At 61.4% G+C, this 24,479-nt stretch overlaps 11 protein-coding genes across 11 annotated transcripts; 5 read left to right on the top strand and 6 right to left on the bottom strand.

Annotated features, from left to right (window-relative positions):
• Positions 1-1,404: 1,404 nt before the first annotated feature.
• On the top strand, positions 1,405-3,027 carry THITE_2114224 (uncharacterized protein). Its single transcript, XM_003652544.1, has one exon. The coding sequence runs from the start codon at positions 1,681-1,683 to the stop codon at positions 2,851-2,853; it is 1,173 nt and encodes a 390-aa protein (XP_003652592.1). The 5' UTR covers positions 1,405-1,680; the 3' UTR covers positions 2,854-3,027.
• A 1,058-nt stretch (positions 3,028-4,085) lies between these two features.
• Positions 4,086-5,177, top strand: THITE_34861 (uncharacterized protein; the record flags this gene model as incomplete). The annotated part of the gene is made up of 4 exons (XM_003652543.1): positions 4,086-4,197; positions 4,286-4,554; positions 4,624-4,728; positions 4,836-5,177. The coding sequence occupies 4 exons, from the start codon at positions 4,086-4,088 to the stop codon at positions 5,175-5,177; spliced, it is 828 nt and encodes a 275-aa protein (XP_003652591.1).
• Positions 5,178-5,438: 261 nt separating this feature from the next.
• THITE_2114222 (uncharacterized protein) lies at positions 5,439-8,167 on the bottom strand. The gene is made up of 3 exons (XM_003652542.1): positions 7,283-8,167; positions 7,103-7,215; positions 5,439-7,023 (listed from the first exon to the last, which is right to left on the bottom strand). The coding sequence occupies exons 1-3, from the start codon at positions 7,808-7,810 to the stop codon at positions 6,012-6,014; spliced, it is 1,653 nt and encodes a 550-aa protein (XP_003652590.1). The 5' UTR covers positions 7,811-8,167; the 3' UTR covers positions 5,439-6,011.
• Positions 8,168-9,088: 921 nt separating this feature from the next.
• Positions 9,089-11,071, bottom strand: THITE_33488 (uncharacterized protein; the record flags this gene model as incomplete). Its single annotated transcript, XM_003652541.1, has 3 exons — positions 9,089-10,660; positions 10,700-10,822; positions 10,889-11,071. The coding sequence occupies 3 exons, from the start codon at positions 11,069-11,071 to the stop codon at positions 9,089-9,091; spliced, it is 1,878 nt and encodes a 625-aa protein (XP_003652589.1).
• A 299-nt stretch (positions 11,072-11,370) lies between these two features.
• Positions 11,371-11,984, bottom strand: THITE_2087724 (uncharacterized protein; the record flags this gene model as incomplete). The annotated part of the gene is made up of 2 exons (XM_003652540.1): positions 11,371-11,801; positions 11,885-11,984. 2 exons carry the CDS (start codon positions 11,982-11,984, stop codon positions 11,371-11,373), a joined length of 531 nt encoding a protein of 176 aa, XP_003652588.1.
• Positions 11,985-12,731: 747 nt separating this feature from the next.
• Positions 12,732-13,737, bottom strand: THITE_2049009 (uncharacterized protein; the record flags this gene model as incomplete). Its single annotated transcript, XM_003652539.1, has 2 exons — positions 12,732-13,520; positions 13,591-13,737. 2 exons carry the CDS (start codon positions 13,735-13,737, stop codon positions 12,732-12,734), a joined length of 936 nt encoding a protein of 311 aa, XP_003652587.1.
• A 376-nt stretch (positions 13,738-14,113) lies between these two features.
• THITE_2077799 (uncharacterized protein) lies at positions 14,114-14,931 on the top strand (the record flags this gene model as incomplete). The annotated part of the gene is made up of 2 exons (XM_003652538.1): positions 14,114-14,799; positions 14,833-14,931. The coding sequence occupies exons 1-2, from the start codon at positions 14,131-14,133 to the stop codon at positions 14,929-14,931; spliced, it is 768 nt and encodes a 255-aa protein (XP_003652586.1). The 5' UTR covers positions 14,114-14,130.
• Positions 14,932-15,553: 622 nt separating this feature from the next.
• On the bottom strand, positions 15,554-16,894 carry THITE_37176 (uncharacterized protein; the record flags this gene model as incomplete). The annotated part of the gene is made up of 1 exon (XM_003652537.1): positions 15,554-16,894. One exon carries the CDS (start codon positions 16,892-16,894, stop codon positions 15,554-15,556), a length of 1,341 nt encoding a protein of 446 aa, XP_003652585.1.
• Positions 16,895-17,526: 632 nt separating this feature from the next.
• On the top strand, positions 17,527-18,101 carry THITE_2087720 (uncharacterized protein; the record flags this gene model as incomplete). Its single annotated transcript, XM_003652536.1, has 2 exons — positions 17,527-17,763; positions 17,823-18,101. The coding sequence occupies 2 exons, from the start codon at positions 17,527-17,529 to the stop codon at positions 18,099-18,101; spliced, it is 516 nt and encodes a 171-aa protein (XP_003652584.1).
• Positions 18,102-18,124: 23 nt separating this feature from the next.
• THITE_152256 (uncharacterized protein) lies at positions 18,125-19,816 on the bottom strand (the record flags this gene model as incomplete). Its single annotated transcript, XM_003652535.1, has 1 exon — positions 18,125-19,816. The coding sequence occupies one exon, from the start codon at positions 19,814-19,816 to the stop codon at positions 18,125-18,127; it is 1,692 nt and encodes a 563-aa protein (XP_003652583.1).
• A 1,793-nt stretch (positions 19,817-21,609) lies between these two features.
• On the top strand, positions 21,610-22,663 carry THITE_2114221 (uncharacterized protein). The gene has a single exon (XM_003652534.1). The coding sequence runs from the start codon at positions 21,886-21,888 to the stop codon at positions 22,537-22,539; it is 654 nt and encodes a 217-aa protein (XP_003652582.1). The 5' UTR covers positions 21,610-21,885; the 3' UTR covers positions 22,540-22,663.
• Positions 22,664-24,479: the final 1,816 nt, after the last annotated feature.

Genomic DNA, 24,479 nt, shown 5'->3' with positions numbered 1-24,479 from the left:
CATTGGCCGGTCCGACTTCATCCATCCTGCGGCGGAATTATCATCGATCACGGTAATGAAACAGGCCGAGCCAAGCCAACAGGCCAAGAGACCCCGCCGACCGCACACGCTCAATGACTTCTCCTCAGCGTCTAATTATGTCCAAGCCAACGTACCCGCGCTCGGCACCAAACACTGGTTCGCTGCGGACGCTCCAGTGACTGGCGACAGCTATCGGGCGTCAGACACCGGGAACCAGGGACCAGGGACCAGGGGCCAGGCGCGAGGGCTGGACCAGCGGCCGTACTCCTGTCAGATGGCGGCGGCACCTTGCCGCGTCGTGCTCGTCGCATTCCTCGCCGGAGCAGCAGCCTTCGGCACCATCAACGCGCCCGTCTTCATTGGCCAGCACAACGAGCATGAGATGATCACCCGCCTGGCTTTCCAGTGGTAACTACGAATTCCGGACCTGCTACTGCTCGCCCTCATGTCCCTCCTGACGTTTGACGTTGACGGTGAGCTAGTCCCAGCGGGGAGAAGTCGGACGGTGTGTGCTTCGAGCCGCGGTCTCTCGACCAGTTGGCCGGCTACCATTGGACTCTGATGGGGCTGCCGCTCACTGGCGTGGGCTTCAACGGCGCCGTCGGGTCGCCAGACAATATCGACCCACTGCCAGAAGGACCTGTAAGCAATGATTTGGTGTTGGTTTTGGAAGTTCAAGACCACGAAGTGCTCCCGATTCCCCATGCAACCGAATGACGCAGCTGACGTTGTTGGAAGGAGGCGCACTGCGACGACGCCGACTACCTGGACGTCGAAGGATATCCTCAGAGCCGCGCCGAGGCCACTGCCAAATTGCAGGCTTGCGTGGACCACCTCCGCCGCCGCTTCCGCCAGGGACTGGAGGCCGCCGAGCGCTTGCTGGACGAAAGGCGGAGGATCCGGAGAGACATGGTGCAGCTCCAACGGCCGTATGACTGCCGCTTTGCGTTTGCCGCCCTGCAGGGAGATGCCTTCGGCCGAGCCAAGTGCAGCGCCATCGAGGGGTTCGGACGCGCGTTGCACGGCGTCCAGGACTTCTACGCCCACAGCAACTGGGTCGATAGCGCCGATCCGACGCTGCCGACTGACGTGTCTAACCCGCCGGGACTGCGAAGGAACGATACCGCCCCATTTCTTGACCTCCTGGCAAGCGGGACGATACCGCCGGATCAGGTCCCCCGTGATCTCACAACGGGGTGCTTCACTTTACCAGACACCTGGCCAGGCTCAGGAGTCTGCGAAGGACGGATCACACACCGCGGCCTAAGCAAGGATAACGGCGTCATCCGACTCGACGGCACATTCGGCGAGCCCGACTGCTCTCCCCGGTCAGATGCTGCTCCGGACAACTTCCGTCGCGCAGTGCAGGCAGCCGTCCGGCACTCACGCGATGCGTGGGACAGCTTCCGGGACGGACTGCGACAGATTTATGGTTCGGTCAATGGCAACCTCATGATTTGCGCTTTGGTCCGCGATTACCCGGTCACGGCCTGCCGCAACCGCACCGTGGCCATCGTTGTCGACACCTCAAGAGACAGCCTACCGAGCCGGCGTGCAGAACTGCAGCTTATCGAGGAGGTCAACTCGAAGCTGACCATGCACGGACTCGATCGGGTCGCTGTCTTGGAATTCAACAGCGCGGCACGTGTTGTCTCCCCCATGGGCTACCCCATACATACGGCCTTCAACCTCTCCCCGCCCGGGGGCCGGCGCCGCATTGCCCGCGGCCTGGAGTTGGCACTCGCCGAAAACATCGACGCCCAGCCCGAAACATACACTGATCGCGGCGCCATCGTGCTTCTTGTGTGCGGTGCCGACGGTGGGGAATCTACCGACGACGTGCTAAAGCAACTGCGGCGAGCCTCGGATGAGGGCATTCGCGTGCACTACGCTTGCCTAAGCACGCCCCATCCGATCGGCGACGCGGCCCCTGACGCGGCTGGATGGAGCGAATGCTCGACCAACAGCGCTATGGTGCCAGCCATACTCAGAACGGGAGGCATCGTCGCAATCATCGATATGCAGAGCCGCCGGGTTCCGCGGGCGTTCGCTAACATGGTCATGGACCGCGGCTTGACGGCCACGGACGACGACGACACCCCAGAGCGTGCCCGCTTGTACCCCGGCATTACCATAATCGACTTGCTCAGCCCCGACACCCCCAGCAGGACCTTTTCTTACGCCATCTCCGCCGGCGAGCATCTCAACCTGACCGTCGTCAGCGTCACCGTAGAAGGGCAGGGGGCGGCCGAAGCATGCTTTACCGTCACGTTGTGGGACAGGGGCCTCGACATCAAGATGGCGACGCACACGCGATGCGGCGGCGCCCAGCCGCTGTCGCTGGTCTACGAAGCAACGGCGTCGCTCGAGCTGGTGTTGGTGGTCGAGTACGGCGACGCGGTGGGCAAGCGCGCGTTGATACACCAGGACGAGCTCGTATTCTCGCTGGCGGTGGGGTCCAGCATGCTTGATAAGGACGAGGCCACGGTCAAGAAGATGAGCACCGAGACGGCGGGTTCGAGCATGGCGGCGGAGGTGCCAGGCATGACAACGGCGTTGGAAGCCTTGCCGAGCGAGACCTTGGAGGTCTCCGGGAGCGTTCCTCTTTCAGAGGGCAGCACCTGCACTGCCTGGACATCTTGGCGGTGGCATGGCGACGGTGAAGGCGCTCCCGTTTACCGTCCATTTTTCGGAAACCCCGTCACGTGTAGTGTCGCAACTGTCGCGGCGAGGACCATGGGGCCTGATGGCGCTGGGTGTGGGGAACGGTCCCGAGACGTGGCGAGCGAATGCCGGGTCGTGAGTTCGGGACGGCAGGAGCAAGGTGGATAACGGAGGCGCCAGACTCAGACTGGAGCGGGTGCCCCATGCTCCCCGGCTGGAGCTGCTCTCAATAACAGATGCGAGGCCAATGAGCACATTAGGCCGGCTTTGGGCGGCCGCCCATCCAGCTAGACTCGCAACCGAGGCTACAACCTGAGTCCCAAACAAACAAGTGCCAGCATGTAAGAACTTTGAACCTCCGAGCCCGGACGGCAATGACGGCCTCGGCCTTGGGCGCTACGCAGCGGCAGACCTCATCGACAATGCCTTCCTTCCCGAGGGAATGACAAATCATATCGGGTTGGGTAAGGCAGAGTTACCTCGCATGAAACGGGCTCGGAGCCCAAGTCCAATTCCGGGAGAAGGGGGGACCTCTCTCCACTCTGGATTATCCTATCGAATACACAACTTCAGTGAGAATCGACCACAACGGCGATTGGCAGCTCGTCGGAGGCGGCGGCAGGCTTAACCAATCACCACCTGCCTGGTCACCTATTGCGCGAAGGTAGTATAGGCTTTGATGGGGAAATCGAAACAGCCCGCTGTTCATGTGCCGAGGCCCACGAGATCTCCAAAACACATTTCGATCCGGAAGACGATAAGATCGCCGTGATAGGGGCTGTTTGCCGCAAGGTCCAAGAAGCTGAGCACTGCGGTCTGCCAGGCTGATTGGCGGCGGGAGTTCTGAAACGACTAGTGAAGAGAACCGAAGCCTCGACGTCCGGGTGCTGAGTGGCTTTCTTCAGGGGGTCCGGACTGCAGCGTCGTATTGCCAAGCCCGACCGGGGTTTCGACGATCGAAAAGATCCCGCGGATTGCCCCAGGGGCACGGCGGCAGTCGATCGATGCCGAGATACGATTCGACTCCTGTTTCCTTCGCTGCGGGTCTGGTGTAGCGCTCAGATGGTCTTTGCTTTGTTTTGTCTCGCATCATGATGCTGCGCCTCGTGTTTCTCGCCCTACCGTATTCAGTTGGGCTTGCGATGGTGATGGATCGCGGGCTGTGAGGCCTCAACTTTCAACGACGGCAGCAAGACGATGAAAGATATAAAGATGGAAGTCGTGATGCTGGTGGTGTCGGGTGTTGGATTCAGCAGGCTCAGCTTCATCACCGCATCCCAGCTTCCTCTTCGATAATTTTCTGCTTCGTCTTTGGCCCCGGCGGCATTTTACATTATTGCTCACGTCATTTGAATACATTTCACTCAAGAAACACACCTTTCTCCTATCGTCAAGCCAAGATGCATCCCTCCGAGCTCCTTGCCGTGGCCCTCCTCGCGGGCTCCGCCTCCGCCCACGGTGTCGTCACCCTCATCAAGGGTGCCAACGGCGTTGACATGCCCGGTCTCTCCGGTACGCATCCTCTCACTGAGTCCCTTCTGACCACCCGATTTCGGCCGTTGGAAATAACTAAACTGACTCACCTTGAACATGAACACAGTGGCCGACGGCACCCCGCGCGACTGCGCCACCCCGATCTGCGGCGCCGAGGCCGACACGTCCATCATCCGCGACCGCGAGATCAGCAGCGGCAAGGCGAGCCCGCTCGGCCGCACCCAGGGCGGCGGGCCCGTCGACCCCGCCAAGATCGTCTCCATCTTCATGGGCAACGCCAGCGCCGCCGCGCGCCGCGACAACACCGCCGCCGGCGGCAGCGCCGCGCTCGACGCCCGGTTCGAGGACGGCGACGAGGAGGAGGAGGAAGGCGGTGTGCTTGTCCGAGCGCGGGCGCTCCTCAAGGGCCTGCTTGGCGGCGCCGGCGCCAATGGTGGCACCAAGAGCACCGGCAAGGAGACGAATGTTGCTGCCACCGCGGGCAAGGGCGCTAGCTCGGGCCTGCCTACCTGCGCGGATGACGGGACGATCACGATGGTGTTCCATCAGGTGAGTTGGTGCAGGCGGGCCGGCGGGCCGTTTTGCTTTGTTTGTCTTGACATGCGTGTGTGTGAGTAGTTTGCTGACTGGGTGTCTTCTTGGACCAGGTCAACCAGGACGGCGCTGGCCCGCTGGAGGCGGCGGTGGACGGCACCTCGGGCGGCACGGACGCGTCGGCGTTCCAGACGGCCAAGGTCACGCAGGACGTCCCCGGCTCCGGCGTCGCCGGCTTGAGTCTGGCGACCACCACCGACTTCCCCCTCAAGGTGCAGATGCCCGCTGGCATGACGTGCGACGGGACTGTTGCCGGCGTCAACAACGTCTGCATCGTGCGGGTGCGCAACAACGCCCTGGCTGGCCCGTTCGGTGGCAGTGCTGCCTTCACGCAGAGCGCTGCTGCCCGCAAGCGCGCGATTGAGTACCGGATGAGAAAGAGGGCTCAGGTGTTCACCGCCTGAAGGGGCTGATGGAGACACAGCGTCTGAAACCGAGGTTGTCGAGGTGGTGGTGGTGGATGGTTGAAGTTGTTTGCCGAGAAGCCTGGAGCTCTTGCTGTTCATTGACTCTCTCCCATGAGGTGCATGCAATGGGTTGGCTTGTCTTTGAAAGGATGGAACTCTCATAGCTCCGATACTGTTTGGTTCAACCTCTTATATGGCTAGACACGAACACGATCCCATATTGCATTCCCTGACTGGTGTCCTTGTCGTATGCCGCTATAATCAGCTGATCCAGATGCCCGTGAACTACACACGGGCATGACAGATAGGTGTGTGGCAGGAAACGAAGTCGGCTGTACCTAAAGTCGAGTTCTCGGATCTCCTGCACACGGTGTCGGGGATGACTCGACGGGTAGATCGTCACTGTCGGGATGAAGTCGACTCCAATATTTCCAAGATAACCGATTGGACGGAGGCTCTGGCAGAGCATTGCAGGAGGACGGCCACAGAGTTCGTGTTATAGATTCCACGAGTTTCCCTCCGGCCCTCCCCGGTATATCCTTGCTGACACCCAGGATAGGTGAGCGACGTTCTTCGTGGGGAAGTTGAAGAATGGAGCCCGGAACCGGTTTTCTGGAGGCATCCAGGGCGCAGAGAATGGACGATTTGCCTCGGATGTGCACTGTGGCGGTCTGTTACGGCTGGGGTTGTTTGATTTGACATGATTCATCGTTTTGAGTAATCCGAACAGGGTTCAAGCGTTGCCTCCAACGCCTTGCTTCTTTACTATTGCGAGGGGTATCATGGAACCAAGTCTTTACAGCTCGAGCCTTCCTAACTCGAATTACCACATCATAGGCTCTGGAAGATCTTGCGCCACCAAGACTGCGACCCGTAGCTCGGCCCCGCATCCAACCGCTTGCCCTCGTCCAGATCCCGCCTCCTGCCAGACTGCAGATCAATCTCATGAGCCCGCCACAGCCTGGTCTTGAAGGCGAACTTGTACACGACATAGATGACGCCAAAAAGCGGCAGCAGGATGTACGCGTCGACAAACAGGCCCCCGTCAAACGGGGCAAACGTCGACCAGCCCTGGACGAGGGCCAGGAAGACGTTCGCGAACAGGCCGAAGTAGGCGTTCCAGGGATACCACAGCGACACGAAGGGGAGGTCGCGCTCGCTGTGGCCCTGGGCCTTCCAGGCGGAGCGGAAGCGGATGTGGGTCAGGCTGATGGCGCCCCAGACGAGGAAGGTGGACACGCCGCTGAGGTTGACGATGTAGCTGTAGGCCTTGCTCGCGCCGGTGCTGACGTTCATCATGCTGAGGGCGCCGCAGAGGTTTGTGAGCACGATGGCGGGGACGGGCACGCCGCGGCTGTCGGTCCAGCCGAGGAACTTGGGCGCCATGCCGTCCTGGCCCATGAACAGCAGCGTGCGGCTGCCGATGTAGATGGAGCTGTTGACGGCGCTGAGGCAGGTGATGAAGATGAAGGCGTTGACGAGATGCACGCCGGCCTCCCAGCCGGCGTTCTGGATCGCGATGGTCATGGGACTCCTGAGCACTTTGCTGGAGCCGCCGACTAGGCCCGGGGCATCGGCCGGGCAGGTCAGGCCGAAGAAAAAGGCGCTGCCCATGTAGACGACGATGATGCGGATGAAGACTTGGCGGATCGCGAGCGGGACAGCGTGCCGCGGGTTCCGGGTCTCGGTCGCCGCGACGGCAATGCTTTCGACGCCGGCGTAGAAGGTGCTGCAGAAAACAAAGACTGTGGCGACGCCTTTGAAACCGTCCGTGAAAGCGCCTGGAGTGTGCCAGTACCGGAAGCCGATGGCATCCGCGCCTTTTACGCCGCCCGAGGCGTAACTGCGTGGTGTCAGAAAACGCGAAGAGAGGGACAATGTGTTACAGCTAAAAGGGGGTTGACGGGGAGAGGGGAACTGACACAATGCTAAAGAGGAAGTAGGCAATCAGGCCAATGATCTTGAGAAGAGCCAACCAGAATTCCGCCTCCCCGAAGGTCTCAATGCCCAGCAGCTGGAATCCGAGGAACGCAAACTGCTCCTAGTTAGCAGCTTGCCCGACACAGCTCCGCGCGCAAGGACCGCCAAACAGCCGCACTCACCCAGAATATGAGGAAATACCCCCAGATCGGCACCTTGTCGCTCCAGAAGACCAGGATGCTCGAGATAACGTTGTACTCGTTCGCGAGGACGCAGAACCACACAATGTAGTAATTCCACCCGACCGCCGCGCCAAAGGCCTTGTCCACAAAGCGATCGCTCAGGGAGGTGAAGGCGCCGCCGGTCGGATACAGCGTGGTGAGCTCGCCCAGGCTCTGCATGATGGAGAAAGCGACGATGCCGATCACGCCGAAGCCGATCAGCAGCGAGGCCGGGCCGCCGGAGGAGAGCGCGCCGCCGGCGCCGACCAGCAGGCCCGGGCCGATGATGCCGGCCAGGGCCATCATGGACAGATGCCTGCTTTTGAGTCCGCGCTTGATCCCGGAGTGCGGGTCGATGACGCGGAAGTCGTCCGAGTCCGAGCCCGTCCCGGCTTCGGTCGCCTCGGGCCCGACGTCGCGGTCATGGTTCCGAAAGGAGACGTCGTCGCCGCCGGCGTCTGCCTTGCCGACTGTGGATTTGAAGAGCATGCTGGTTCACCTCTGATCACTCCGACATCAGGATACTATCATGAGCCTTGGATGTGGGCGAGAGGGCGGGTGTCGGAAGTGGGAGTCCAGAACGGCCGGTGTGGGGGAAGCACGGTGCCGATCAGGGACCGGAGGGGAGGGGAAGAAGGGAAGAAAAATAAGAATAAATGTACGGAATCCCAGCGGCACCGATTGGGGGGCGAAAGGATGTTTAAAGTTCTGCAGTGGTGGATGGCAGGGTCAGGGATGTCTCCTCCCTGATGCAACACTGCTGGGAAGGGCGTTTTTCTTTTACATGTGTACACTATTGGATGCACCGTGTCCAGTGACCCGAGAGCCTGGGAACGAATACGGCCGCATTCGGGCAAGCTCTGGCCCAATCTGCTGCCTCCTGATGGTTACAACATGGCACTAGCTGACGAACATGAGCTGGATGCTGCAGCAGGGCATGGTGCCTTTGCGCGTCGGAGGCACTTCAACAGGGCCTGGCCCTGTGGCATCAGATCAGCGCTGAATCGCGCAATGGCGCTGGCGCAGCCTCGCTGCTAGGACTTGCTGCCCACTGCGAATGATTGGCTCGACCCTGAAGAGCAGCCCACGCGGCATCCCGCGCCCCGCCAGCACGTGGATGCTCACTAGCCGGTGACATCATCTGCCCCACCAACGGTCAAATTATCGCAAGACATCCCTACCTATCCTCGTTCGCTTCAACTTTCAACCCACAAAGTCCCTTCCTAAAAACGCAACAAGATCCCTGACATGGTACGGTGAACTACGGAGCTACCTCCCACAGAAACACGAGTGGAAAGCGTAAAATTGGTCCTCCCCCACAAAGCAGACCTGTTGCCCCTGGAGCGCGTATCTGGAGATATTTCCAGCACAATCGCGGCCACAAGACTCTGCCTCGCTCAAGCATTCATCGTTGCCGAAGAGCTTATCCAGCTCGGCGGGCCCCGGGCCCCGGCCCCCGGACCCCACATTGACGCTTAACGTCATCCGGCAGGCCCGGTAGACCCACGGCGCCGGCAGTACGGCACAGCTCCGGCGTTAACGCCGGCTACAAATCACAACCCAGGCCAAAGCCAATGCGACGTTGCGCGCAGCAAGAGGTACAGTACAATATTACTAAAAGCGATTCTATCTAGTACGAGCACGACGGAGCTCACAGGCACGGCCGTGCTGATATTCATTACAACCAGCACCTCGCCATCTTTGCCCCATCTTCCGCTCTAACATGCTACCCGGCTCTATTCACAGTCTCACACCTACACCGCTCCGTCAAATCCCGGACCCCTCGGACGGAATCCCCCAGCTGCTGTACCACTCGTTGAACGAGCTGCACTGGTCCGCCACCCTGCCCAGCGCGCCGGCCTGCTGCATCAGCCCGCGCAGCTTGCCCGGCTGCTCGATGTACTGCAGCGCCAGGCCGTCGGCGGCGTGCCACTGGATGTGGCAGTGCAGCAGCCAGGCGCCCGGGTTGTCGACCTGGAAGGCGATCCAGGCGAACGAGCCGGGCGGCAGGTTGAGCGTGTCGCGCCGCGGCGGGTTGGCCAGCTTGGGCCTGACCGTCGCCGGGTCGAACGGCCCGGGGCCCTGCGCGAGAATGACAAAGTCGTGCCCGTGCAGGTGCATCGGGTGCACGGTGGCCACGTTGGTGCGCGGCACGCCATGCGCCCCCGCCACGTCCGCGTCCGTGTAGTTGCTCGTCATCACCACGTACACCCACGCGCCCGTGTCGTACTCCAGCCCGATCGGCGCCACGTACCCGGGCAGCTGGCTGACCGTGCCGTTGTCGAGCGCGATCGTCTTGATCGTCGGCTGGCTCCAGTTGGCGTACAGCGGCGACCTGTCGAGCACCCAGAGGAACAGCGGCGGCGAGCCCGCGGCGGAGCCCGGCCACGTCGCGTTGACCTGCCCGATGCGCAGGTAGTCGGCCGAGGTCAGCTCGTTGGCGCTCTTGCTGCCGACCTGCTTGGGCACGACCGGCTCGATCGCCGGCGTGTCGAAGTCGGCGCACCCGTACTCGAAGTGCCGGAAGGCGTCCAGCTCGGGCCCCTCGGGCGGCGTGTACGGGTCGCTCCGGTCGTTCGCGTCGTAGCGGACGATGCCGGCCCGCCAGTCGAGGGCCTTCGGCAGCCGGCAGTCCTGCGCGTGGATCCAGAAGTTGGTGCCGTTGGCGAGGTTTGCGTTGGCGTGCAGGATGATCTCGAACCGCTGCCCGATGCCCACGGTGAGGAAGTTGGTCGTGTACGGCTTGATGGCAACGAAATCGGTCGAGATGACGGTGAAGCTGTGCCCGTCGATCCAGAAGTTGTACGTGAGCAGGCTCGCTGTGTTGACGATGGCCAGCTTGTACGTCGTGCCGTGGTTCAGGAGGACCTCGAAGAACTCGCCGCCGGTTCCGTCGCAGCGAGAGTCACCGGCCGGATCGCAGCTGAACTTCCCCTTGCCGTTGATGAGGGTGCTTTCTGGCACCGCCGGAATGTTGAACGCCTCGCCCTGATGCACCAAGCCGAAGACGTCCGTGTGGTACCAGTCGGCGATGAGCCACGGACCCAGGTCTACGTCCCAGTTGGCGCTGGACGGACCGTGGATGACGAGCGGGCCGTAGAGGCCATTGCTGTACTGCATGCTGAAGTGCGAATGGTACCACGAGGTGCCGTACTGCGTGACCTTGAACTCGTACGTCCGCGATTCACCGGGCTGCGTCGGGCACTCCGTCACCCCGGGCACGCCGTCCTGCCAGTTGTTGTGGTATTGGCGGATGCCGTGCCAGTGGATCCCCGTGCCGTTGAGGTTCTCGGTGAAGTTGTTGTGAACAGTGATACCTTGGGTGCATCGGTGAGCATTCTCGCCTGTGACGTGTGAAGGTGGTCAAGGGGGGCCAACCGTATGTAGAGTGTCTCCCCAGTTTGCCTCGATGGTCGAGCCTGGATACTGGCCATTGACCACCATGGCGAGCTTCTCATAACCGTCCGGCTTGACGATCGCCTGGGAGACCGTGAGGTCATACTGGGGATGGGCTGGTCAGCAGACGTGACCGGTGAACCGGTTCCGGGTCGGAGGGTGTCCGCCAACCTCGACGATCTTCCCTGCAGGAGCCTGAAGGGCCGTGTAGTCCGTATGGATATCGAAGCCTCTCTGCCAACAGCTCCGCGTCTTCGGGCCGTTGACACAGGTCCCGGCGGTCTCCTGCGCCGCGGCCCGGGCCGGCAGCAGCCCCAACACCAGGACCGGGAGGATCAAGGACGGAGACAGCATCTGGGGCTGGTGGAGTAGCTACCGAACGCAGGCTGCCCATGTGGATGCCAAGGAAACTGCCCTCCATGGCTCCGGCGTTCATGATAAAAGAAGATTGTCGACGGTTTTAAGGCATGTTCAGCTCAGGAGAACTTGTCGAAAATGAGGCAAACAATCCATGCATGAATGCCCTCCATAGTAAGCCTAGCAACACCAAGGGGATCGGTGCACAGGAACCCCTGAAGGCGGAAATTTTTCTCTCCTCCAACCGATCACCAACACAGCCTTACCCCAGCCCGCACCCAACTCGCCTCAAACCATCACAGGAAGACCCCGAGGCCCAGGATTGCCCCCGTAAGAGGGAACATGCACCGCACAAAGTGCAGCCAACTCCACACGCCCACGAGGTGCCGCACGCTCGCAAGGTCCGCGGCGCCCCCGGCGAGCTGAGCAAACAGCGCGTTGTTAGTGGACGACATGGTCAGCCACGTGTAGGGCACCATGCCCATGGTGGCCAGCCCTGCGGCCAGCTGCCGCTTCCGCGCCGCCTTCGCCTTCGCCTTGTCCTGGCCGGGGTCCTTGCGCCCTTTGAACGCCGCGTAGAGGTGGAGCAGCAGCGTTGCGCCGCACAGCCCGGGCCCGGCAACGTGGCCGTAGTGGAATGCGCGCGCCCACTGGCGGCAGATCTGCAGGGCGTCCGTCTGCGTGTCGAGGATGACGGGTATGGTGATGAACATGCCGAGCATGGTGCCTGAAATTGTGGTTTTTTGCGTTTTTCCAGCACAGGTTAGCTTGAGCGGAGGCTCGGGCGATTGGGCTTGTGAGGCGGCCTACCCGAGAGGACGAAGCCCAACGCTGCGGCTGCGGCTTGGACGCCACGCATGCTTGAGGGCTCCTTGGCGCTCTTATCGGCGCTTCGTTTGCTCTTGTCCATGGTATACCGACTTCGATGCGGTGAGAATGGAACCGAGTGGCAATGATGATGCCGTGAGTTAATCAGCTAAATCTCACACGGTGTTCTGGGCTGAAACGATTGAGTTTATTATATGATCGTCCCACGCGTCCGCCGGCCTCATGCAACAGCACCGAGCACTCCACTTCTCACCGGCCGGTCACATAAGACTCCGGTGCTCATGCTCTCCATGCATGGACAGTTCTGTCTCCCGGACATCCGGTGCGTGCGTATCTTCGGATCCGAACAGACATCAAGTTCCCTTTCGAGACATCGATGGAATCGACAGGGGATCGGACGCATCTGCGAGATGGATCCCCTCACCAAGGAGCAGGGCTGTGGGTGGTTGGAATGAATATACCGAGCGGGAGGAATACCCCGACGCCAAGACGTAGATCCTCGGAACCCAAGGCCGTCGGGAACCAGAGGCCGATCCGGATCCCGAGACAAGGGGAGAATTCCACAAGTGAGAAATGAGACTTGCAAGACAAACAGAGACGAAGATGGATGGGTCTCCGAAACATCAAGTTACCGACATATGTGTCGTGTACCGCAGTAGTTCGGAGTAAGCTCGGGCCATCATTGCCTTCCCTACTCCGCTCTCCGAGGCCCAGCGGAAAGGAATCCGCATAGATCCAATTGAGAAAGAGTTTGGATGTATGCACATACACCAGTGTGGCTCTAATTCTCCGTAAACCAGGAAACGTGCCCTGTCAAACCCCTGACTCCTCAACACGAGACATCTACATCCAGCGAGAACCACCTCTTCTGGCCGCGCCGGACTTCGAAGCCCACCCTGCCGTCCTCGGCCAACTTGCGCAGCGTCTCGTCCACCAGCGGCACGAGGGCGCCCTCGCGCATCTGCTCGTCCAGCGCGGGCCCGTGCATCTCCTCGACGAGCTGGGCGACGGTCAGGCGGGCGCGGGCCTGTCCCAGCGCCCGCAGCACCTGCCGCTCCCGGCGCTCCTTCTGCGCCAGCTCCCCGGCGATCTTGCCCGGCAGGTCCGGCACCACGGCGCCGTGGCCCGGGTAGCCCACGGCGCAGCCGAGCGCCGCCATCGCGCGCAGCGTCGCCATCCACGTCCCCAGGTGCTCGTGCACGCCCGTGCCGTGGCCCAGCACGCTGTCGCCCGTGAACATGGCCTGCTCCTCCTCCAGCACGAAGCACATGTGGTCGTGCGCGTGGCCGGGCGTGTGCACCGCCCGGACCGTCGCCCCCTCCACGCGGAACACCTGCCCGTCTGCGATCGGCTGCTGCTGCTGCTGCTGCGACCCCTTGCGCGGGTCGTGCTTGTAGATGCGGCCCTCGAGGTGCGGGTACATCCGCACGAGGTCGGCCACGCCCCCGACGTGGTCGCCGTGCCAGTGGGTCAGCAGGACGTGCGAGAGCGACGCCGAGGCCGCTGCTAGCACGGCTGAGATCAGCTCGGCCCAGGCGCGCATGCCCTGGCCCGTGTCGATGAGAATGCGCTGCGCGCCGGTGCCCACGATGTACGTGTTGGTTCCCTGCATCGTCATCTGCGGGAGCAAACGTCGGTCAGCGATCATAAGCGACGGTCTAGAGCGTTTCGCACTGGGGAAAGCGGACCTTGCCGGGATTCTGTCCGAGAATTCGGATGACTCTTGGGCTGAGCTGTTCCACATCGGGCAGCTTCGGCAGCGTTGCCTGCTTGCCAGCGATGTAGTCCTCGAAGGCGGTGATGTTGATCTGGGGAAAGCCTCCTGTCCGGCTCATTTTATGACCAGAGGTTGAGCTCTTTCTTGGATATGTTTTTTAACTTTTGCTTTGAGTTGAGCAAACGTTGGCGAAAGGGTGTATATTCAGCATCGAGATGCCTTTGAAGTTTTGACTCGGGCCGTGTAAGTCGGGCCGCTCAGCCCACGCACGCCCCTGTCACTGTACCCAATGACCCGAGGTGCGCCACGTTGCAACGCACCGATGATCGCAGCTCTGGGAGATGGACGGCTGCCGGCTTACTCCGTGCTTTAGCCAAGCCTGACTGTCACGGGGAGTCCAGGCCGGCCTTCCGCCCCCGCCCCCCACACGTACCCTCCTGATGCGCTCGCCCGTTTGTTTCAATCCTTTCGGCTTTTGCAAGCGAGCGGCAAATGAAGAGGCCTATCAACCATGGCCACCTATGCGATTCTGGGCGCCACGGGCAGCTGCGGCTCGGCCCTCGTCGACACGCTGCTGCGAGTGCCAGATGCTCGCATCCACGCCTACTGCCGCGACGGGGCCAAGCTCGCCCGCATCTTCCCGGGAATCTCGTCCCACCCACGCGTCAAGATATTCGAGGGCAGCATCAGCGATGCCGCTCTTTTAACGAATTGCGTCCGGGGTTGCCGCGCCGTCTTCCTCACCGTCTCGACCAACGTCAACGTGCCCGGCTGCACCATGGCGCAGACCACAGCGGCCACCGTTCTCGCCGCCCTGGAGACCCTGAGAACCGAGCGGGACGGAAGCAAGCAGGCGGCCGCCCTGCCGCGGCTTGTGCTCCTCTCCTCGGCAAGCCTCGATGAGAAGTTGTCGCGCAACGACCCGCGTCTGCTGCACTGGATCCTGGAGCGGGCAGCTTCGTACATATACGCAGACCTGCGGGCCGCTGAGGGCCTTCTGCGCGCGCAGTCTGCGTGGGTCTCGACCGTCTTCGTCAAGCCGGCGGCACTGGCGGTCGACCAGCAGAGGGGCCACGCGCTGAGCTTGGAGGAGTCGGACGGGCCGCTGTCGTACTTGGACCTGGCGGCCGCCATGGTCGAGGCGGCTGATGATGAGGAGGGCCGGTACGATGGGCGGAACGTGGGCGTCACGAACGCCCCCGGGAGCGCGAAGCCACGGTTTCCCGCCGACGGCCCCTTGCGCCTCTTTGGCAACCTGATGACACACTACTTCCCGTCTTCGTACTCCTTTCTGCGGTATATATTGCGATGAATGGGACGTGGAGATGTCACGGGAATCGTGGAAGAACATTCATCTAGGTCTTGGCAGTACCCAGCATTCAGCAGCATGTAACAGATTTGGGCGGTTTGTGCCCTCCGTGTTGCGAGATCAACGCATGTTAATATTGATGTACATGTCTTGCCCACCAGAGCCGCTACTCTGTTTTCTTTCCTTTTCTTTTTCTCCCCTTGTAACTACTGGAATATCTCAGTTGATATGTCGTCCAGAACCTCGTGAGCTGTCCAAGCACATTGATATTCTGGGCCGTCAGTGAGTTCAACTAAGAGCCAGCAGTACTTCACGTACGCAGGCTCGCCACTGAATAACTATTCCATTTTGTCAAGGGAGTAGCTTAGCGAAAGCTGAATCGCGGCAGCGAGAACGACAAAGCCATCCAAAACTGGTCGTATCTCCTTCGAGTATCAATGCCCACGTCCCGGCGTAGCGTGCAAGACACAGCAAGTACTGTAGCATGTCCTTATGAAGTCACAAGTACGAACCCGCGTAGTGAGAGGTTACAGGGCTGATATTCTTCGCAACCTGCCTACCTACAATCACCAGGACTAAAATCCAACTCCAGAGATCCAAGCTCCCCCGTCCATTGACGGCCCCCTCACGGCCGGCACGCCCACCTCTCATCAAACCCGGCGCCAAAGATCCACTTATCCAAGACCTCTGTCTTTCCCAGCGCGCTATCGTACGACATCTGGGCGATCCGGAGCCACATATCGCCGCGCACGGGCATGAGACGGGCGACCTCCTCCTCCTGGCCGGCGCCGGCGAGGGCCTCCTCGACGTCGCAGCCGTTCTTCAGCGCGCGCACAAACTTGGCCAGGTGGCCGTCGTCGTGCTGGCCCAGGACGGCGCGGTACAGCTCGGCCCAGCCCATGCCCTTGCTGGGGCCGGGCACGTACGATGCGATGGCGCCGGCGTCCAGCGCGACGGCCCCGCTGGCGGCGTACCAGACCAGGTCCAGGCGGGCCTTCCACTCGACCAGGCGCGCGCGGTCGGCGACGTCGATCCACGTCTCGCGGCCCAGGACCGTCAGGGAGAGGGAGCTGGTCACGTTGTGCAGGTAGAAGAAGTCGATGGCGGGCGCCTTGCCGGGCCGCTGCGCCGCGCCGGCCGTGTAGGTCGCGCAGCTGATGTCCTCGGCCGTGGCGCGCTCGAGGCCAGCGGCGTCCGGCTGCACGCGGTACTGTGCCGCCAGTTTCGCCATCTCGGCGCCCGCGCGGCCCAGGACGCCGTCCTTGACGCACGCGGGGCCGTCTTCAGGCCGGACCGCGTGGCGGACCTTGTCGTGCGCCCGGACTTCGTCGAGGAGTGTGGCCAGGGGCTTCCCCGGGGCGGAGGACGCGGACGAGATGCGCTCGCACTCGAAGAAGAAGTGGTCGATGCCGTCCGAGTTGTGGCAGGCGGCCATGGCGAGCGCCTCGGCCACGATGGCGGGCAGGTCGAACTCGACACCCAGGCCGAGGTGGATGATGGGGTGGAAGAGGCCCTCGAACAGGCGGGCCAGCATGGTGTCGGCGAGCGGAGTGCGGCCGAAGCAGTACTCCTGCACGACGGGGCAGTAGCCGCGCTCGCCGATCTGGTGCTCGAAGAAGACGAGGAAGTCGCTGTAGTGCGAGAGGACGCCCATGTGGGCGAGGAAAAATGCCGGGTCCGAGAGGCGCGCTACGGCATGCGGGTCGGCGGGGACGCGGGCGCGCTGGATGGCGTAGCCGTCGTCGTAGGCGCGCTGCACGTCGGCTGCGTCGCCGCCGAGGGCCAGCACGGTGAGGATGGAGTGCACGATGTGGTCGTGGCCAGCCTCGTCGCGCCAGAACACGTGGAAGTCGTCATGGTTCTTCTGCAGAAGCCGGCCGGCCGTCTCCAGCGTGTGGGCGTCCGCGGTGCTCTCGGCCGTGCGGGCGATGCCCTGGTGCTCAGGGGAGGGCGTGATCGGCAACATCGTCTCGAGAAGACTACCTAATTAGGGGTTGCCTTCGGTGTGTGTGTGTTAGCGTTCACCAGGTAGTTCTCGACTAATATCGCCAAAAGAGGTGCAAGGTAATAGGGCATGCTGGAGAATGCTGGCTCGGCGTTACACAGGGATGTCGGCGTCTCGGCCTGCGGATATCGTACCATGACAAGACTCCGAGTTGCTCTGTGGCTTCCATGGTGGGACTTCGAGAGATGGTAATTACAAACAATGCGTAACACCCGATCGGACGCCGACACTGCGTGTGTAGCGCGAGGACGGCCTTCCGGCAGTGTGGTTCGACTATGCTTACACAGTATAGCAACGGTAGTGGTTGCAGGCCGTCTCTTCCTGGTAAGACCGCTTTGCGTGGGTTTTGTGCGAATTGAATTAGCCCGAGCACCATCGGACACCTAGAAAATCTGACGATCCCTCACTAACAAAAGGTTGGGGCCCGCCATCACGCTCCAGTATTACCTCCCCAGAGTGGTCCCTCTCTCCCACCCATAACGTAAAGTGAGCAAGTTATATCATCACCAAAAGCACTCGACGCCTCCCTGAACAAGTACCATCCCTTCCCCTAGATCCCACCCCTGCTGTACAGCTACCCACCGCAAGACAAGATGCCCGCCGCCACAGCGCGGCCTCCCAGACGGACACGGCGTTCAACACGGGCGCCCGGAAAACGGACGTGGCCTTCTGGCGGCGCTACGTCGCGACGCGAGCGAGCGCCGCTAGACGCCTTCTTCGACCTGATCCACGCCTACCACGTGCGGAACGTGGCACGGAGACAGCCGCACCGCGCTCGCCCACGACGTCGGCACGGGGCCGGGCAACATCGCGGCGCGCCTGCTGGACTGGTACGACCGCGTGATCGGCTCCGAGGTCATGGAACGAGGCCGCGCTGGCCGCCGCCGAGGCGGTGCTTCCACCAGCCGACCAGCTCGCGCGCATGAGCTTCGTGCGCGCCGGCGCCGAGGGCCTCGCCGTGCAGTCGGCCGAGGCCATCGGCGGCGGGCCGGGCGTCAAGCGGAAGGTCACGTTCCCTCTCGTGCTGATTCTGGCTACGCTACGCGCAAGGGAGCGTAACCTTCTTGGCTTCGGTGGGTTGCTGGCGGTTGATGCCGATGGTGATGGTGTAGCAGCTAAATATTACACCTATGATTACTGGGGGGTTGTAGTAGACGGTTGTCTATGACCATCTAGGTAATTTTTTTTTGTTTACCCATCCTGCAGTGTCTGAATGAGGACCTTGGCCAGCGTGCGGACGCGCTCCTTCAAATCCCGCGCCATCTGTTTGCACGTTGCTTCCGAAAAGAAAAATGGCATGTGCAGCTCTGCGCTGACCCCTTGGTCCCCCGCATCGCCGTCCTTCCCGGGTGTCATCCGGCTTCCGCCGCGCGAGCCGTGATACTCCTCGAGACGGCCGGATATCTCCTTCACCACGCGCTGGACCCGGTGAAGCTCGCCGAGGATGAGCTGCGCCCCCTTCCGGTCCAGGCGGGGTCGGTCCCGCGACTGGTTTGACGCGTGAGAGCTCAGTGTCGTGGCGATGGTCAGCGCGGACAGCGACCGTGGCCGAGACGGTCTCGTGGCCGGCCATGAACCCGCGAATGTGGTGGACGGGTCAGCGCTGTGAAACGAGCTGAGGGAGGAGCCCGGGCTGTTTTCCGGGCTTTCGGGTTCCTGGCTTCGGGCCGCGGCGGCATACGCGTCTAAGACGTCCCAGACGGCCAGGGACAGCATGATGAGCAGCGCGCCGTTCCCGGCCGAGCATGAACACCCCAGCACGGCGTGGACGGCCTCGATCGTGCGCTTGTTCTCGCCGACTACAGCTTGGGGCGAGACGGACTGCGTCTGGAGCTGCGGAAACGGGTCGGGTTTTGCGCTGTCCAGCATCCCGTTCGTCCTGTTCCGGAGGCAATTCCGGACGAGACGCAGGGCCTGCGCATGGCAGGCTCCGGGTAATCGGTCGAGCGGTGGCTCATCCTGCAGGACGGGGTAGGTCAGGCACTCGGCTGTCGCAGCAGTCGCCGCTGCCGTCGTCGGCGGCGTCGTCGTCGTCGTCGTCACCGTCTTCACCCTCTTCGAAGGCCGCATTGACCACGTCGCGCCACCCGGGGAGAAGCCGGCCCGGGCAGGGCGCGAGACCGAGGACGAGGACTCGGAGCCGTCGGACTCGGAATTCCGCGCAAACACGGAAAAGATATCCAGAGTGGCCGCCGAGGGGGAGGCTGGGTCCCGGGACTGTCCTACCCCGTCCGCGTTTGCATCCGCGTCCCTGTCCGAAATGTCGATGAGGCTTGCCGGACTGGCCGGAGTCGCCGTCTGGTGGGTGAGGGGGGCGAAGGCCGACATGTCCGGGGTGAGCGTGCCGAACATCAGGTCGGAGGCCGAGGAGATGGCGGAATCGAGTACCCGAGACGCCGGCGACGGCGGCCACGCGCTGGGCAGCGGCGAGCCCGGCACGCCGTCCACGGGAACGGGCCCCGTCAGTGGCCCGGTCCCGAACCACGGGGTCTTCATGTCTGGTTGCGCCGAGCCCACGACGTCGAGCATGAAGCCGTCGGCAAAGCTTCCGGTCCAGGCCGTGGCGGCGTCGTCCGGGAGCTCGAGCGGCGGCTGACGTTGCGCCGGCGGCTGGTTGCCGTTACGCTTCCGGCCTGGCCGCTTCGTGGCGAAGTACTCGCAGACGGTCCCCCGTCTCTTGCACCGCGAACAGCTCGGCTTGTCCTTGTTACACTTCACTTTGGAGACAGCACACGCCTGGCAGCTGTCCCGCAGCTTCTCGCCCGTGGCCGTTGGGGCCATAGAAGCGGTCGGGCCTCTGGGCGGCCCGGGGCTCGCGCTGGAGGCGCCGCCGCCAAACACCTCTATGGTCCGCTCGGGGGAAAGATGGGACTCGGCCGCCATGGGGTGAAGATGCTAAGGCACTGTACCTCGGGTCCGTAGGCCACGTGCGACGGGCGGGCGGGCGTAATACTGGAGGACGGGACGTGAAGCGAGGCAAGGGCCGACAGGTGACGCTCCGCCGAGAAGCATCGAGTATCAGGTAGTAACTCTGTAAATACCCTATAGAGTGATACCACCGCGTTGGGAGCCGCTTCCTTTCTATGGCCGCATGGCCAGGCGGGATGATTACTCCCCGCACTGCAACTCCATCCCACTGGCATGTCGTATATAGCAGATGGGTGAATGGATCATGGATGGATAGAAGGTGTAGGCATGTACTTCGTACTGTGGGAGGCTTGTAGACGTGCATGCGTGATGCGCGATGATGTGCGATTCGGCCAGTGACTGGATGTGACGGTTGTTGGGCGGCAGAGCTGCTGGTCTGCTTACGCCCCGCCGGCCCGTCATCGGGTAAGCAGAAGCATTCGCAAACAGCCCGGGCAGGGATCGCCACCTACCGAGTACGCTGCGTACATCCTGTGGTGGTGCAGGACGAAGCATGGATGTGCACTCACTGCTTCCACACGTAGTGCTGTGTCTGTGGTGTACTGGACACTGGACTCCGACCATCGATCGATGCCGCTGGTGCCGCGTATAATTAGCGAAGGTGATTAGGTAGGTAGCGTGCGGGTTGCCCGTCCCCCGCCCGCCCCGGTGCAAATCGTGCAGATCGTGCAAATCGTGCTTTGCTTGGCCTGTTCCTGCTCCTGCATGGCCCGGTACATTCAACGAGGCCCCGGATTTGCCAAATTGTCCATATAAGCTTATTCCACAGCCGAAGACCCCTCCCTCGCCCCTGCCCGCCTCGCCCCTGCCCGCCTCGACCCTGCCGCTCACGGCCACGCCCCATCGCAGCTGCCTCAAGTGTCTCGTACATCCACGGACACTGCCCCAATACGGATAACGCTATTGCCCGACTCCGCGGACCATGGCAGCACCTTCTTTCGAGTGGCTCGCCAATGAGCTCGCCAATATCGCTGACCGGCTCGAAACGGCCCAGCTCCCCAGGCAGTCTGGGACGGAAGGCTCCACGCGAATCCCCCCGGCGAGCCTGGGTGCTCTTTCCAGTTTAGCCCGCCTGCGGAGGGCATTACAGGGGTTCCAACCCAGTCAGTTTATCCAGCATCTTGCCATCGAGGTATGTACCTGGCAGCGGATACGGCTCAATGTTCCAGACCGATTCCAACCTGAACTATTGCCGGTGCACACACCACAACCTGCCACCCACACAACCCATGCAGTTCCCTTCTCGGTTGAGGCGACGCGATTGTTTATCTCTGACTTCCTCCACTTCGAAAAAAGACTGATTGACGTACCCCCCCCGTCCTGCAGGCCCAGATCCTGTCGTGTCTTCGGTGGCTGTGCGAGTTCCAGGTGCTCGCATGCATCCCCCAGGGAGACAGCGTGGCGATTTCGGACCTTGGCGAGCTACTTGGGATCCCCGAGGACCATCTCGATGCCGTGGTCAGCTTCATGGCCTCGGCTGGCTTCCTCGACCAGCCACTGCCAAGGCACGTAGCCCACACGACACTTTCCGCATCCTTTCTTTCGGATCTCTCGCTTGCGGATGCCGCCCAGTTCCTTGGTGGTTGCGTGGGTCCGGCAGCCCTGCGCATGGCCGAAACCAGCCGCAGACTCGCAGAGTGTCTCACTGCCCTCCCCAGCGCCAGCGCCAGTGCCAGCTCCAACACCATGTCCAACGGGACGCCCGCCGCCGACATCCTCTCGGCCTCAGGCAACCGCCACTTGGCTGCCGCGGACCAGGGCGCAAAGCTAAGGCGCCAGTGGCTCGCATTCCTCGAGCACACCAGTAGCGCACGCGATCTTGCGAGCCCGGATATCTTGGCTCGATTTGACTGGTTCAACCTGGGCAATGCGCGCATCGTAGAGGTATGTAAGCCGGTCGTGCTCTCCGGAAGACGGAGGAGAAACTCAGGGTGTTGCCATCCACACGCCCAATACAGCTAGCGCGGCGGATTATTGTGAAACCGCATCTTCCAGCCTTACGAACTAACCCTCGTACTTCGCACATGCAGGTCGGCGCTGAGTCGTGCGAACTGGCAGACGCGCTCTCGCGCCGATACCCGAGCCTCGAATTCGTGGTCCAATTTCACGACGACGGCCCCGCAAGAACCCCCACCGAGCTCACAGCCGCCTTCGCGCAGCTGGCCCGGGCCAATCCGCGCATCACGGTCCAGCAGCGCCGCATCGGCGCGTCGCAGCCGATACGGGATGCCGCAGTCTACATCCTCCGGGTGCCCTCCGTGCTGTCAACCGTTCCCGATCAGGTCGCGTCGTGGAACCGTGGTGCCAGCATCTCGCAAGCCGGCCCCCTGGCGCTCCGCCATCTCGTCCTGGCCGAGCTCGGCGCCCACTTGGACGTGCTGCGCACCAACAGTGCCGCCATGTTGATCTTGACCGCGCGGCTGCGGACAGCCGCCGGTGGCGACGGCTTGGGCAGCGCAAACGGGGAACCGGAGAACCAGGCCCTCTCGCAGATGGGCGAGCTCGTCTTGCTGCAGCTAACCGGCCACCGGGAGGTGGAACTGGGAGACGTGTTGAAGTGGGTGGAGAGCGTTGGCGACGAAGCCGGGAAGCTGTCCGTGGTCCACCGGCTGGCCAGCCCAGGCACAGCCGACGTTGCATTCGTCGTCCGATACACGCGCGCCGGTGCAGGCTGTTGATGGCGGTAGTGAAGCCCAAGAAAAATAAGCTCATGATGCGAGGTTACATTGATCGCCACTAGCCTTCCGTTCTGAGGGCGCGGCGGCGAGATCCGCTTTGTGCAACCAAACGTTCGGGGTGTACGGTTGTGGTTGTCAAACACCAGGTCAAAGTGGGTCCAAGAGAGGTCTGCTGCGCGCACACCTTTTCCACAGAAGCCCAGAATGATATTCCACAACAGTAGCCTACATAGCGCTTGCGCGTATGGTAGAGGGCTCTAGCTATATATATTCAATGCCGTAGAAGCCGAATCTGCATTCAGATTGATGGTGCGCGCAAGACGCGCTGAGATCTAGATAGACCTAGATATCTGTAAAATTACGTGTATTTTACGCAAAATCTAATGTAAAAAAGGTATTTTACACTAATATTACAGCTATCTAGATCTCAACGCGTCTTGCGCGCACCATCAATTTGACTGCAGATTCGGATTCTACGGCACTGAATATGTATATCTAGAGCCCCTCTACTACTTGCGCAAGCGCTATGTGGGCTACTGTTGTAGCATATACTGTGGGCTTCTCTGGAAAAAGTGTGTGTGCAGCAGACCTCTCTTGGACCCACTTTGACCTGGTGTTTGACAACCACAAGGAGACAGAGAGCCCCTGTCGTGATCCACTATAAATACCGAACTAACAAACAAGCCAGGGGTGTATCGTAACTGTAGCCAATCATGCTGGAAAGATTCACACTTCTGCCTCCCGTTGTCTTGAATGAGCCACCCTTTGAATTCCATCACTATCCACAGCAATCCAACGCTGCCTGATAGCCAAAGCGCGCGCCAAGCCCGTGGCGTCCAAGGTGTCTCAGGGGCACCAAGATTTGTGGTCGGATATCCCGAAAGCTGAACTCCAGCTACTGTCCAGATTGATTCCACGTCATCAACTCTGAATCAAACAGGATGTAGGGTTATGAGGTAATTCTGGAGGCGGAGAGATAAGCTCACACAAGGCTTTCGCTCAGCTTTGCCATGGAAAGACCAAGAAGATGCCGTGTCTTTAATGCTGAATTCACATTGGCAAAAGAAAGGTCCTGCTGACTGCCAGGTGGGCAGCTGCCGTCAACACCGCCTCTCGCCAGGAGGAAGTGCCAGTGGGTGTGCAGTGTTCCCCGAGAAATATGCCGATCATTGAATCTTGATTATGCCGAGCACGTCGAGTGCTGCTGCGACTCCTTGAGGTGTTCGAAAGCTGCAGCACGGAACAGCATCCGTCCCCAAACCCTTGAATCTGAATTTGTAATGGGCGCGGGCACCTGCGAGCAACGTGGACTGTTCTAGACAGTGCACGTGTTAGACCTCTCAGTTCAGCTATGATAATGCTCTCCCGCAGCTGCCAGCATTTCACCTGCTTGATGGAGTATCGGTTAGTGACGGAATATGCTCCCTAGGATGTTCAGATACGTAGTAACCTGGAAGCGTGGAATAGACAATAGGGTCCACAGCAGCTCCTCACTTCTGAGCCCAACATACCCCGAACCTTTGGCAGCGTGCAGTGTAATGGCGCAAAGCAGCGTCGTGTTGCACCTGCCCGTGATGGCATCTAGCCCGAAAAGAAAAAAAGAAAAAAAGGAAAAAAAAAAGATAAATCGCAACACATTGTCTCGCGAAGTTTCAACGGTCCATCATCCTCCTCATCGCGCACACCGCCTATGCAACGGGAACCATGGCAGGTGAGGAATCAAATAGTCAACGCTTCATCCCATTGGGACGCCGCTGATGGGGATGCAACCCGAGAGTTCTTCGAGGCACGACTGGACCTTGATTGCTGAGTATGATGCATGCATGCTGCACCGAGACACAACATTGGGACTCAGAAGTCTAGAACCATCACAGGCAGGTTACACCAGCCGCCCCAATGAGCTGGAGAACCCGCGCCGAGCGTGGAGTCGCGGGCGTCGG

Source organism: Thermothielavioides terrestris, chromosome 2 (assembly GCF_000226115.1).
Source record: "Thermothielavioides terrestris NRRL 8126 chromosome 2, complete sequence".
Taxonomy (NCBI): Eukaryota; Fungi; Ascomycota; class Sordariomycetes; order Sordariales; family Chaetomiaceae; genus Thermothielavioides; species Thermothielavioides terrestris.
This window is presented reverse-complemented; position numbering and strand designations above follow the sequence as displayed.